This window comes from Protopterus annectens, chromosome 4.part0, assembly GCF_019279795.1.
Source record: "Protopterus annectens isolate FY-2018-M chromosome 4.part0, PAN1.0, whole genome shotgun sequence".
In the NCBI taxonomy this organism is placed as follows: Eukaryota; Metazoa; Chordata; order Ceratodontiformes; family Protopteridae; genus Protopterus; species Protopterus annectens.
The window spans coordinates 506,203,728-506,218,657 of NC_056733.1; the positions used below are offsets into that span (position 1 = coordinate 506,203,728).

General features: G+C 42.6%; 1 protein-coding gene across 1 annotated transcript in view; it reads left to right on the forward strand.

Moving 5' to 3' along the window:
* The first annotated feature begins 4,421 nt into the window (after positions 1 to 4,421).
* The window catches only part of RPL6 (ribosomal protein L6), a 196,471-nt gene continuing 185,962 nt past the window's right edge, over positions 4,422 to 14,930 (forward strand). The window contains exon 1 of the mRNA XM_044068421.1: positions 4,422 to 4,565. Within this exon, the coding sequence (XP_043924356.1) occupies positions 4,422 to 4,565 (144 nt within the window). The remainder of the gene's footprint in view (positions 4,566 to 14,930) is intronic.

Sequence of the window (14,930 nt, forward strand, 5' to 3'; positions counted from 1 at the left end):
GCTTGTAGTTGAGTAGTGTTTCGTGTGACTTTTTTTTTTCCTGTGTTGAAATTGTTAACACGCTTTTTTAAGATTGTACGTGTAGCGCTTTGTTACCTGTAGAAGGTGTTTGTGTGTTGGGTTATTTCAGTAAGTTTTGTTCAGGTATAGGACGTTATTCGTGTTTACGTTTATCGTATTGTGAAAATGTCAGAGATGCCAGGTGGGGAAAGACTGCTTTGTGAAAAATAGAAAAACTTTACTTCGCACGTTGGTTTGGCTGAGTAAGTCTTAAAACGCAAATTGAAGCCAGTTTAATTACATAGTCCCCAACTTTAAATTTAGAGTGGCGTTATGTTTTACTACCCAAATGTCGTACTAGGCAGTTCAGTAGTACTGTTTCTTACAACCCAAGGGTCCATTGCGCGCAGCAGGATTGGGGTCTAGGTTGCAATGTAGAAGAGTTGTGTTCAGTTAGAGGTGTAAGCATGGGAAGGGTTTGGGTAGAATGCTGTGACTTTTTTGGGGGGCCTGCGGGGGGGGGGGGTTCTAGTTTTGGCGTATTCCCCACCCCCTGCTTGAGATGGTAGCTCGAGATGGTAGCTCAGGTGGATGTAAAAGATTACACCGCACCTGTCAAAAATAGTAGCCTCAAGTCTCCTCTGAGAAGAGGCTACTGGCCGACAAAGATCATCTGCTTGAAGGTACATGAGCTTCTCTCACTCCTCAGCATGAATGCAGCTGTGGTGAGCCATCTTGTTAGAAGTTGCAGATGTAAGGGAGTCATAGGTTTTGTTTTAGAAAATTACCCCACCAGATGTGCAGTAGTAGGGACCGCCCAGCACTTTGCTCATGACGTTTATTTAGAAAAGTGCTTTGAATAAACATGGGAAATCCATCCTCAGATGAGTATGCTAAACGTAAATATTTCACTACACAGCTTTTTCTCCTTGTGATCAAAAGCTTTGATAAATTACATCTTACACTAAATGATTTGGCAGAATGTGTACTTACAAATACTGTACTGATCACCGAATATGCTGCATTTATACACAAATATTACACTATTATGCTGAGAATTACAATTCTTTAAAGGAGAGGGGGTACGAACACACAGTATGCTGCACGTATAAAAACTATTACACAAACTTAAAATTCCTATTCTGTAAAGGTGTGGGTGGTGACCTTTCTGGGATGTCTTTTGTTGCATTTATTGTATATGTATTTATTGACCCACTGCCTCGGAATATTGCTTGTTGCTTTATCTCCAGAAAAATGTTTAAAGAAAGCTTGGGAGTGTAGGGGGCTTGCCCCCCTGCAAAAGCAATTGCTGCACATTATACCAAAGAGAGGTGGGGGTCCACGGGTTATGGGTCCGGAGTGCAAAATGGGAACTTTTGGGTACTGTGTACATACTGCCCTTTTGACCCACTTCTTACCCTACAACACAGTAATGTGGTTAAGATTAAGTACAAAGTGACAAAGCAAGGCAGACACCCAGGACATGCGGTGGTTTCAATGGTGCACTTACAAATGTAGAAAATTATAACTTTAGTTTTATATATTGTATACTAAAAGCTGTGGTAACTGTTATTAAAGATAACATAAAAAAGCATGAAGCCTCTGTTACAAATATTCGCCATGACACTGTATAATCTGCATGGTTTGTCACTCAGCCATGTCAATCATGTAGGCCCCACCCATTCCTGCCCAAAAATCGCGGTGGGGTTATGTTCTAATACAAAGCAGAGTCATATTTGTCTGGTATACTGACCTGGCTTTTGCCTCTCCAGTAGCTGAAGGGGTTTATATTATAATTCTTTATTAATGAACTATAGACCCCTTGGGAGTTGATATGCTAATAGATCAAGGAAAGGGAAGCCACTGAGTGTTACCTGGGAAGAGGGTACAAAATAGCTTACTGAGGTTGTGCAATGTTAGAGTGTGTTAAATATAGTAAACGTGCAGGGAGGGGCTTTTTCCGTACTTTACTCAGAGCAACTGTATTGCCTATGTAGATACAAGTCCGTTATTAAAGCCTGTATGTGCAGGCTTTTTATTCCAGTACTAATTTGCATTTTGGGACAGTTGAATGAGGAATAGAGAGAAATGGAAATGTTGGGAGTGGAGTCTTGCAGGTAGATAGTAGTTCTGGGGTTTGGATGGGGGGGGTCTGTTTGGTGGGTAGATTTTCCTCCTCTCTTAAGAAGCAGGCAGTTCTGTGATTGGTTTAATTTTGACTTACAGCAGTGAGATGTTTAAAGTCAGTATGGTCCTAGTGCAATTTTTGTTGGATGGCGTGACGAAGGGAGATACTGCCAGCCCAATTATCTGGAATTCTGTGAACAGTTGTCATTTGTTTTACAACTTTTAGAGTTGTATGTCTTAACTTGTTTGAACAGATGTGTGTTTAGAAAATACTTAAGTGTAAAGATGTATCCAGTGTTCCCTGCTGGAAGAGAACATAAATGTACATGTATGTATGTGTGTGTGTATATATATATATATATATATATATATATATATATATATATATAATTTTTTTTTTTTTTTTTTTTTTTTTAAATTGCTGAAATTAAATTACTTTGACAACAAGCTACAGGATGTTTATACCATGGAGCTCTGTGTTGTCTTGAAGGAGAAACAATTAAACAATTACTAGGCTTGAGATGTGGAAATGTTGTTCTATGACTTCCAAAATATCCCATAGATATGAGGTCTATGTATTTTTACAGGTAGATGCTAAATGGCTACCGGTTGCCATTAATGGTTATTTTGAGCCTGGGAACAAGGAGCTAGATGACAAGAAATGTGATTCTGCAAGATATCCCAGCAGTAATATTTGAAATACCAATTTGAGAACTCAGAATTTCTAGGGAACGTTATAATTCTCTTAGATATAGCCAGGAATATAGCAAAGCTTAGCTTGGGTATTTTTTCTTTATTTGACACTGTCCTGCAATGTTGTTTTAAATATTTCCTGTAATTTTGAACTCTTGTCACTGTGAGTATATATTTAGTATTGTTTAGTTGTTTTGTTTTATTATTGGGTGGTCATGGTGGTGCAGTGGTTAGCGTAGTCTCCTAACAGCAAGAGGTTCGATCCTCAGCTGGGGTGCCTTCTTTGTAGAGTCTGCATGTCCTCCTTGTGGTCGCGTGGGTTTCCTCCCACATCCCGAAGACGTGCTGTACATGGATTGGACACTCTGGCCCCAGGTGCGAGTGCATATGTGTTCCTTCTGTGGAAGTTTGGGTGCTGGGCTGGCAACTCGACACCGTAAAACTCTACTGCCAATCATGAGCGGACAGGTGATCTGCTGTGGCGACTCACCGAAATAAGTTGTTTTATTATTAAATCTATTTAAACCTTTCATTGCAGCTGATCTGTGTAGAGATATAAGTTCTGAGAACACTTGCATATTTATTTGGTGACAATGTGGGCCACTCCTAATAGCCTTGCACTTGGTCAAACTAGCATTTCTGTTAGAAATGCCGTATCTAAAGAAATCCAGTCCCTCCTCACTACACACTTCTGAGACCTCGACCTCATTACCACAATCAACAGAACAAGCTGGAGGGACAGGTTCATAACCCAGCAACTGTCCATGCTATGGAATAAACTTCCCATACATGTCAAGCAGAGTGCCTCACTGGTCCTCTTCAAGAGAATTTTTTATGAGCTGATGCGAAATAGAAAATCCACCCCGGGGATCACTCCAGTGGCTCTGCTTGACAGAAGCACTGGGAACTAAGGTCAGATGGCACGATGCCATGGTAATCCTATGGACTAGGCTTGTAAAGGCTCCAGGGCCATTAGTATACACCTATGAGCTACCATTTCTGTTGATAGTAATATTACACAGCAAGATTGGACATTCTTTAAGGGCCTTAAAGTAGCTGATAAGGAGCGACTGGTGGCGGTGATGACTACCTTGTAGTCTGGGCAGTAGGGGGCATAGTTAGTAAACTGTGCCAGCCTTTCCCATGTGTGTGTCAGCTACTTGGGCAGGAGCGCGAAGCACTGATTGGACAGAGTGCTGGCGATCTTGGTTTGGTCACTCAGCTGAGATCTCAACTCTATAGCTGTGCCAGTAGGGAGTCTTATTGGGGATCTGGAGAAAAGGTGGTGAAACCAGCCCCAAACTGACTGGTCTGTGTGTGCTTTTAAGGGAAATTGCACTTGGTGCAGAGAGCTGCATCTGTAAGTACTGTGTGTGTACAATGTCATCCTACCAGTGTACATTTCCCCACTGTTGCCAGTGGTGAGGATTGAGGCTCCTTGATTACTGTTCTAGTGGTGGGGCATCACAGATGGCTGTAGTTTTCAGCTTACAGGCAATAAGAATAGTGACTGATGTGGTAAAGAGTTGCATTTTCTTTCAACCATTTGAAGTTTGACTTTGTATATATTGTGTTTTCACCGCATGTATGTTTGCTCTCAGATGGCTGAGGATAAGAAGAAAGTAAAAAAGAGGCACTGTAGCCGCAACCCTGTACTTGCTCGTGGTATTGGGAAGTTTTCCCGGTCTGTTATGTATTATAGGAAGGCTATGCACAAGCGCAAGTACAAAGCAACAGAAACAAAGGTAAGAAGCATTTTTTCTTAAATTGTTTTAAACTTTTATATTTTGCCTTTTTAACTTTCTTTGCTTGTCATTCAATGTTTGTCACAGTTTGTGATCATTTGCTTGTACATTTCTGCTGTCCTTGCTTTGGCCTAATTCTTTGCATTTGACCAGATTCTGTCCATATTTAAAGTTAAAAATTTCTACATGCAGTGTAAGTGGGGTATATGAAAAGGGGTACATAATCGTGCTGGACATTGTAATTTGAATAGTTGTAGGATCATGGGAGGTTACTAGGCTATTGACCCTGAGGCCCTTATAAGCCTAGCCAAGAGTTTAGCGTATGTTTGGACAAATTGGCACCCAATGCCCCTGTCCAGCAGGGACATGGGTGGAATCCCAGGGGTATATTTTCTGTTTCCCATCCAGTTATCCCAGTTGTGCTTAAAAAGGGGTAAAGAGGTACTCTGCTTGATGTGGGAGAGGGAGTCTGTATTCCATAGATGAGGAGGTCTCTGGGACACATCTGTCTCGCCAACAAGTCTTGTTGATGTCACAGACCTGTACAGGTTACTCAAGTGGAGCTTGACTTGCCGATATGCAGCAGTCCCATCAAGGTGGTGTTCATGATCGCCTTTTATGCCAGACAGTGGTTACCTCTGAGAAGTCTGTATGAAACTGAGTAGAGGGATAGGTCTTTTAGCCTATCAGCGTATGGGAGATATTTGAGGCCCTGGATTCTCCTGGTGAGGAACCTCTATGGTTTCTGCAACTGCTGGATGTGCTTTGCGAGGTACATGCCAAAAGGTGCGTTGTAGTCAATAATGGGGAATACAAAGATGTTATGACCTCCTTGTCCCCGGATGAGATATCCTTACTTATGAGAGGTGCCCCATGTAGAAGGCTTTCTCTACCAGATAAGCAACATGGTGGTCAAAAGTCGGGTTGCTATCAGCCTGGGTGCCCAAATCCTTCACGACTTGAGTGCTTAGGATGTTATTAGTGTTCATTTGTGGGGACGTCACTCTCCCCAGAGGGGATAAAGATGCATTTTTTGGTGTTAAGCTTGAGGCCATGTTTCTGGCACCAGTCATTTCTGGGTGAGATACTTGGAGGATGTCCACATCACTAGGGGAATTGATGATAGCACCCAGCTTGCAGTCATCTGCAAACTTGGTCAGCTATAGCCCACTGGTTTTGGCCTGCACCTCAGAAAAGTATACCCAAGTAGCAGAGGCCCCAAGACTGAAATTTGGTGTACCCTGCTTGTTACGGGTTTAGTGCTAGAGTTGGCTTCCCCTGTTTTGACTGTGGGTTTTATCATAGGTAGGTACTAGGCTATTGGCCCTAGGGCCTATATAAGCCTAGCCAAACAGTACTCTGGCTTTTGCCACCCAAGAAAATTATTTTCCTGTGCCGCTGTCAAGCAGAGCCACAGAAGTGGTCCCCGGAAATTAATTGCCTATCTCCCATCCAATCCTCAAGATTTTTTTTGAAGAGTGCTAATGAGGAGCTTTGTTTGATATAGATAGGTAGTTTGTTGCAGAGTATGGGAAGTCTCTGAGACCGGAATCTATCCCTCAAGCATGTTCAGTTTATTGTGGTGACAAGGGGTTAGGTCCCTAGAGCGTGTAGCTCGGAGGGATTGGGATTTCTTTACGTGGAGCATGTCCGACAGCTCTGGGTTTGACATAGCTTTGTATGTTAGGCAGAGCTCGCCTCTGAGTAGGCGGTATGCGACAGAGTAAAGCTGGAGTTTTTTTGAGATTGTCTGCGTAGGGCATCTGTTTGAGGCAGGTAATCCTCTTTGTGGGGTATCAGTGAGCCAGTTTGTTACCCATCTGGTGTATGGATTGATGCCTAGTTGAGAGGGTTTATCTATTATGCCCAAGTGGGGAATAGTGTCAAAGGCTTTGACCAGGTCGAGGGAGGTGGTGTGCACAGTCTTCCCCTAGTCCATGGCTTTGGTGACTGTCTCAAAGAAGTCGACCAAATTTAACAGACATGATCTGCTTTGACAAAGCCAAACTGTGTGGGGTCAAGTGTTTAGAGGTTGCCAGTGTTCTTGTTAATGAGGTCCATGATCCATTCCATGGCCTAGCAGATCTGCCTAGTTAGGCTGATGGGTCTGTAATTTTCCAGATCGGTGGACAATCCACTTTTGTTTAAAGGGATGACGGTGGCTGTCCTCCACTCAGCTGAGATGAAGCCAGTACTCTGGCTTTGGCTGAATAGGGAGCCTAATGGTACTGCAGATTCCTGCCTGAGTTCACGTACGATGCAGCCTGGGATGTTACTGGGTCCCATGGAGGCTGTATTTGTTGCCTTTGAGAGAGCAGTGATCACGTGCCCCCTAAATATAAGAGGAAGGGGGCAGGTACCGGGAATGTACTGATTCACTAGAGATGGACAGAGGAGTATTGCCCAACAAGTTTTGCTATATGTACAGCATTTGTGTATGTGGTGTCCGTGACCGCCAGTTCTGAACTGGGGTGCTTCCTTTGAGATTGCGGACCTAATGTGAAGAATTATTATTGTCTCTAGTATATGTGGCCAGTTTGGACTCTCTAAGTTTGCTTTGGAAGGATGTCAGTAGTGCTATTTGCTTGTTCAGGCTAAGGACACACTTTTTCCAATTGGGCACCTGCTCCTTCTCCTTGGTCTTGGATAGCAGTTTTTCCTTTTCTTGTAGTTTATTGCAGATGTTCACCAGACAGGTTTACTCTTCTTTGCGGAGGATGACTTAGTCCTGTCAGGTATTTCTGATTCCATGCATCTATATAAATGCTCGTGTAGTGCTTTGGTGTAGTTTTTGGATATTGGTGCCAGTTCCTATAGTTGGGTAGGGGGCTGTGAAGGTGTTTATACCATCTCTCAGGAGACTATAATCAGCTTTGGAGAAGTTTTTGTCTGATCCTAGCTAGAGGAGGGGGGTTGGGGGAAATGATTTAGAAAGTGACCGCTTTGTGGTCAGATCTTACCAGGGAGGATGGTACTACAGGGATGCTGCAGTGGTTACTTGTGTTGGTTAATACCAAGTCCAAGATGACATCACCCCTTGTAGGGGTGTCGACTAGCTGTTCAAAGGCGTTTGCGTTGACAAAAATCAAGGAATCTCTGGGCATTTGTGTTCTGGCATGAATAGTTTTTCCAGTCTGTTTGGGAAGTTAGTCACCCAGGTTCAGGGTAAAGGGTTGAATCTTGATAGGTTTGAACAGGTCCAAATAGGCAGATTGGGCATCTTGAGTCATTTGCAGACCGGTAGCTAGCTATGATTTGAATAGGGGTCTTGTCAATGGTTAACTGCATCTGGATCCCAGACTAAGCCATTTGTTAAAGTCAATCATTTTCTGTTTGTATTGGGGCATGGGTGAAGGCAGAATGCTGCTAAAGGTTAGGAACATAGCTGCCTGCGACATGTAATCAGTGAGCTCAGTCATGTCTCCCTTCATATAGTCCAGAGAGGTACGTCTCAAATCATTCAAGCCAACGTGGACTATGACAGAGTCATAGCAGTACCTGTTGTTGAGAGACTTGTGTGTGATATGGCGGATTCTGGCACCTGGCAGACAACTAACAGTGACTTTTTTTTCCTTATCTGCCCTGGTGAGAGTCGCATCTGTGTCTTACAGTGGAGTATATTATGACTAATGTTGGGTTTATGGTGAAACCTTAGTGGTCGTGAGGAACAGGTGTGTGGACTATGCATGGTATGTGATGTGGAGAGTTGTGGAGATCGCGTGTGTTTTTGCCACAGAGGTCTCCTTTGTGTGTGTTTATGTGGAGGACCTCTGCATATGTAGGTTTGGGTGGTGGTTGAGGTGTAGTGATTGTGTTGACCACCTTTTCAGTGCCAGATATGCTGGCTTGAGGGGGCGAGAGCTTGGACTCTAGGTTCCTAATGTAAATTGCATCTCTTGCAGATTGTGTTCCTAGGTGGTGGAAGTGGATTAGTAGATGGTTGTCCATGTACATGAGGCAATTGCTACACTGTCTCAGGATGCCCATATCAACCATGTGATGTGTTGACCTGGTTAAGTATCTCGTAAATGGTTTTTGTTTTTACGCACACTCTTGATCATTGTATATAGTTTCCTGACAAAAGATGTACATGTAAAACAGGTCAACAATGCAGGTTTTCATTGTGCAAGTTGAGTTCTCTGCTGTTGAAGTGCTGATCACTGCTAAGGTGAGAGTTTTTGTGGCAAATTTTAGTTACCTGTTTAAAGAAAATTCACTGCAACTATGGCAAAAGTTTGCATTTTAAAAGGAGAATAGTATGTCTTTTTTTTTTTTTTTTTTTTTCTGAGTGTGCTAGGTGTTTAATTACCGATGTTCTAATTCTGTCTCCTTTCTGTTAGTAGTGAGTATGTATGGAGTTAATAGCAGTAATCATTGTCATACTAGTTTAGCAAACTTGACCCAAGATTGTGTTTTTCCCCATTGTCAGTAGTCCTCTGCTGATCTATTAGTTTCACTTGCTCAAGTTAGGAATGTGAGGAGCATTGTCATCAGTTTTTTTTTTTTTTTTTTCCCCTGGGTGGGCAGAACCGTTGGGAATTATCTTCCTTTTTTAATTCTAGTATCATGAACAGTGCAAGTTATTTCTTTGGTCTTAGTATGGTACTTTCACATAATTTTTAAGGACCCGTCATGTGGCTTCAGTATGGATATGGGTTTTAGTAAATCATTTCATTTCTCCCTGGTCCACCACAAAAAGATATTTCAGTGAAGAAGCTTTGGGTTTTGATCCAGGTTCTGTACCTCCTCTGCAAGTGAATGACTCCATTATGGATGCGAGTTTTTCCTCAGACCACTCATATTTTTGTCTTGGTCCCTGTGTTACATCACAGGAAGCAACTAGCGGCTGAGAAGTTGGCATGATCTCTGTGACAGGGGGACTGTACTTAACACTGGGGAAGGGACGGTTAGGCATTCTGTCATACTCTGAGGGATATTTTTCCCTCTGGTAGGGCCTGTTCATAGAGTTCTACCTTTTTAGAAGTCTCTCAGGAAAATAAAGCACAAGACCAAGCTTGGGTCTCAACCCCCCCCCCCCCCCCCCCAGTGAGTATTTATTTTCTGCCCTAAGGTCTTTTTGGCACACTGAAACAAGGAAGTTGGCTTCCCTTTCAGATACGGTTTCTTTACCAGAGGATCAGCTGTTACATTGGAAGTAGTTTTATCTGGCTTCTGTTCAAGGAGATTCTGATTTTGAAAGAAGTTGCTTTGCAGATTTCCCTGTAGAAATCTTTGGATGTCTTAACTAAAATGAAGGACTTGTTTCACAGAAATAACTGGATATTTTGGATGCTCAGATAAAAGCATATGGCTTATTGCAGGAAACTCTTCCTCAGTGGGTTTTTATTGCTCCTGTTTTACCTGCTGTAGATGATTTTGCTAACTTGTACGTCCACTTCTTTTCCCAGGAAGCTTGCTGGATTATATAAGGTGTCCTGGTTTTGCTAATCCTAGAACCAGTGTAGAATCAGTGATTTGTTTCTTTACCAGGGTAGTACACTGATCAGTGTAGATATTTGCAGGCTCAGCATAGGTGGAGAGATTTACAAAAAAGGATAGAATACATTTACAGAGTAATTATTGAGAGTAGATAATCTCATACACGGTAAATGAGAAAATATTAGTAGACTAAAAATTTAAAGTATGAATTTTAGTAGTAAATATGAAAAGTGGCAGCTGAGAACAGGATCAAAGCAGAAGTGATGCAGGTGAGGAGGGAGTTGTCTCCAGTGAAAAAGCACTTGCAGTCAGATTTTTGATGTCTTGAGTTGAACTCTGAAGGCGGGGAAGGAGGAGATTTCTTTAAGGTGAAGGGGGAGGGACTGCTAGAGTTTTGATGCAAGAATGAAGAAGGAATGGTAGGAACAGTGCAATTTAGTTTGTAGTGTCTTGAGTGAGGGAGTTAATTGGGAGAGATTGTGGCGGTTGTAGGGGGTGGCTTTGTTATGGAGCTTGGCTGCAAGAGGTAGGAAAGGCACCTAGTTGAAGTATTTTAGTTTGAAAACGAGATCCTGGTAAGTAGCTCAACTCCTTAGGGAACTGTAGTCATTTGGCCTTGGAGAAAGATCATGCAGTAGTGTTTCTAAGAGGAGCAATTGGCAATGACTCAGCAGATTTTGTTTTCAGTGGATTGTAGAGTGGATGAATAGTTTTGTAGAAGCTGTGGTTATGATGGGTAGCCCATATTCAAGTTAAGCAAGGATGATTCCTTTGCCTATTGTAGCATTAGCTGGTTTGGATAGAAGGGGAGATTTTCCAGGACCAGAATAAAAGAGAACTGATCTTTTGTTTTCATTGTGGTTTTGTTCTAGCCATAAACCTAAGCGTTTAACAAATGTGGTTAGTTGTTTTGGGCACCCATTAAGATTTGTGATGATTTAGGAGTCTACTAGCTTTTGTGAGGTTCCAGTATCATACTTAAGTTTTAGAGGGGTTTAGCAGTAGCTTATGGTTATTTAGCCAAGAGTTAAGGGTGTGAAGGGCAGACTAGCTAGATTTGAATAGTTGAATGTGAGGGATTTTTATCAAAGAGCAATTGTCTGCATAGAGTAATAAGTTAGGGAGTTCAGAGGGCGGCTTGTTTGTAAAGATTGAAAGCAATGGAGACTGGATCCCTGGGACACGGGACATTTCTCTAGTAAGGGATGTTGGCGACAATAGGGATGGGCTTAGTTTGACTCTGAAATACCTATTTATTTAAGAAATGTTGGAACAGGGTGATAGTGTGGGGCTAGCCTCGATATTTTTTTTTTGGAAGGAGCACAGTAGCAGGATGTGGTCAGATGAAAAGCTTTGAAGAGTTCCTGAAAGGTTTCCCTTCATCCATGTTGAGAAGGGTCTTCAAGTCACCATAGTGCTGTTGTGCTCTGGCCAGGCTGGAATCCATACTGTGAGTGAAAGTAGTGATACTGTTAGGTGTAAGCAGGGTTGCCAGATGTCCCTATTTGGGTGGGACTGTCCCGAGATCAGCAGCCTGATCCCGAGTCCCGCCCTTCCGGTTTAAATCCCGGCCAGCCTCCGCTTTGTTTTTTTTTTTTTTTTTGTTTGGCCCGTATACCTGGCATACGGGCCAATCAAAAATTGCTAAACACGGAGCTTCTTGTGTTCCGCATTAAACACGAGAAGCTCTGTGTTTAGCGATTTTTGATTGTCCCATATGCCGGGATACGGGCCAATCAAAAATCGCTAAACACGGAGCTACTTGTGTTGAATGTGGAACTGCAATGCATTAAACACGAGAAGCTCCGTGTTTAGTGCAGAGCTACCGAGTGAGCTCAGTTCTTTAATGTGGAACTGTGTTCCGCATTAACTACCTTTTTTTTTTTTTTTTTTTTTGTGGTCTTCACTTGCCGTGAGAGACCTTTGTCCCTGGACTGGAAATCTGGCAACCCTGGGTGTAAGTGAACACGTAAATTATTTTTTCACATATTTTCCCAAGTGTAGGGAGGATGGAGATGGGGTAGAACTGGGAGCTACTTATTGGTTGAGGCTGTTTAACCAGAGCAGTTGTCCATACATATGGCGTATTTTGAATTCATAAGTGTATACTAGGCTGATTGCCCTTGAGCCTTTACAAGCCTAGCCCATAGGATTACCTTGACATCGAGCCACCTGACCTTGGTTCCCAGTGCCTCTGTCAAGTAGAGCCACTGGAGTGATCCCCGGGGTGAATTTTCTATTTCCCATCCACTCAAGATTTCTCTTTAAGCCCAGTGAGGTTCTCTGACATGTATGGGAAAGTCTGTTCCATAGCATGGGCAGTCTCTGGGTTATGAACCTGTCCCTCCAGCTTATTCTGTTGATTATGGTAATGAGGTTGAGGTCTCTGGGGGGGGTGTGGTACGGAGGGATTGGGATTTCTTTAGATGCAGCATTTCTAACAGAGCTGGGTCAGACATGATTGTAAGTCGAGCAGGGATTGCTTCTAAGTAGGTGATATGAGATGGAGAATAGTTGGAGTTTTTTTTTTTTTTTTTTTTTTTTGTCTGTCCATATAGGACAAGTGTTTAAGGCCTAGGATCCTCTTTGTGAGGTACTTTTGAAGCCTCTCTAGTTTTTGTAGGTGTGTAGTGAGGTACATGCCAAATGGGCATTGTACTCAATGATTGACCTAATGAGGGAAGAGTAGAGGGAGACGATGACCTCTTTCTTGCTGGATGCAAAACCCTTAGTAATGAGATGTGCCACATAGGACTTTGACCACAGTGGCAATGTGGTGGTCAAAAGAGAGGTTGCTGTCAGCCTGTGCTCCCAGATCTCTAATGCCTTCTGTGTTCAGTGGACTATCGTCTATGTAGTAATTCATGGGAACCAGGTTTTTCCCAAAGTGGATGACATTTTTTGGCATTGAGCTTAAGGCTGCTGTTCTGACACCAGTCATTGGTCTCAGTGAGGCCTTTCTGTAGGATGTCAACATCACTTGGGGAGTTGATAATAGCTCCCAACTTGCAATTGTCTGCAAACTTTGTTAGCCAGAGTCCCTTTGTGTAAAGTAGATACCAAACAGGAGAGGACCCAGGATCAAACCCTGTGGGACTCCACTCATGACTGGTTGGCAGTCTGACTTGAAGTCAGCTACTTCCGCTCTGAGCCAATTTGCAACCCACCTAGTGATATAGGGGTTGATGCCTAGCTTAGTGAATTAAGCAGATGTTACAAATATGTAGCAGAGGTGTGGCAGGGAAGTCTTTGCAGAGTGATATAAATAAACAGAGTGGGTTTCCGCACTAGTGGGTGTATCCAGGGGCCTTTCTTCTAGAAGGGGAACAAGTTCTGTGTGTTTAACTTAATTAAAATAGAAGAGGGGGTGAACGGAAGGGGCTAGGTGAGTTGGGGGGCGAAGTAGAAATGTTTGGGTTTGCTACTTCCAAGATGGCTGTGTATTGAGTAACTGCTTAATTCTAGCTGTCCCAGTGTGAAAGCAGAAACTTGGCAGAGAAAGCCAGTGGACTTGTATTTTTGTGTAAATTAAACTGGCAAGTGCACTGCCTGGATGCCAGGAAAAAAATGTTGAGGACCTGAAAAGGTGAGGAAAAACACTGACTGGGAAGAGTACTACAGCTGTTCAGCAAAAAAAAAAAAAAAAAATGGTGCTTGCTACAGACATGATTTTGGTAACCTAGAGGAAAGTGTAAGACAACTGTAGACAGACCTGATTTAAAATAAACGAAACACTGATGTATATGAACTCCAGCAATAACAGGCTGGAAAAATGGAAGAGCTTTAAACATATTCAGGTGAGGTGAAAAAAAAACTGCAAAACTCAGAGGTTGAAATGAGGAAAAGGCTTACTGAATGAAACTGCTCAGAGCGGCGTTTAAAAAAAAAAAATAGAATTAGAGGACGCCGCATGTAGGAAAAACCTGAGATTTCCTGCTGGTGGCTCCTACTGAAAGCCTTGCTGCTTTGGTCGCACTTTGCCTTTTGTATTGATATTAATTTTACACAGTATATTTAGGTACCATTTTGTAAGAGCCTTTGGGGTAGCTGTCTGGAAGTGTGATTTCCTTGGTTTGGGCAGAAGGGGGCACAGCTAGTAAATCTGTACCAGCTTTTCACAGGTGTGTAAAGTATGCGTCGGCTACTAGGAACAGGGACACAGAGCTCCAAAGTGCTCAGCGTGGGCCTAGAGAGTCCAGCCTCAGATCTGGAGTGTGCTCTTAAGGGAAATTGTGCTTGGTACTGGGAGCTGCATCTGAAAATACTGTGAATCCATCTTTGCTGTTAATGACTGTCCCTCACTGGGTTTGGTGGTGAAGATAGTCTCCTTGATTGCTGGCCCGGAGTAGGGACCTGTCATAGATCAGACAAAACCAGACAGCACTTAGTAGAAGCACAGACTGCATTGTGCGTCTTAGCATGGATAATCTTTATTTTAGGTTAACTCAAGTTTGTGAGTGTGGCTGTTAGTTTGGGATATTTATTCTTATTAACAGGGTAAAACTTCAGTATTTATTTGAAGATGTTTTGTGTGTTAATAGGTTTTGGGAAGTTACTGGGGTTGTGGTTTGTTTTTTGTTGGAGGGCTTTAAACAAAACTAAGTTTTGTAAAATGTGACACAGGCTCAAACAGATGAGATGAAAAAACAGCTGTGTAAAAGATCAACCTGCCAGTATATTGTTTAACACAAAAGCTGGAACTGGACATTATATAAATAAATAAAAGCTGTAAAGGTGGGAGTAATAGCTTAATAAATTGGTTTCTGCAACACTGTGGCGACCCTTAACTGGGAAAAGCCGAACGACACAACAGTGTCTTGTCAAATGGTCTCTCAGATAAATATAAAGAGTAGTGAACTACATTAAAAAATGTAGAGTGCAAATAAATATACTACAGACGACACACTTGGAGAGAACTGAACATGT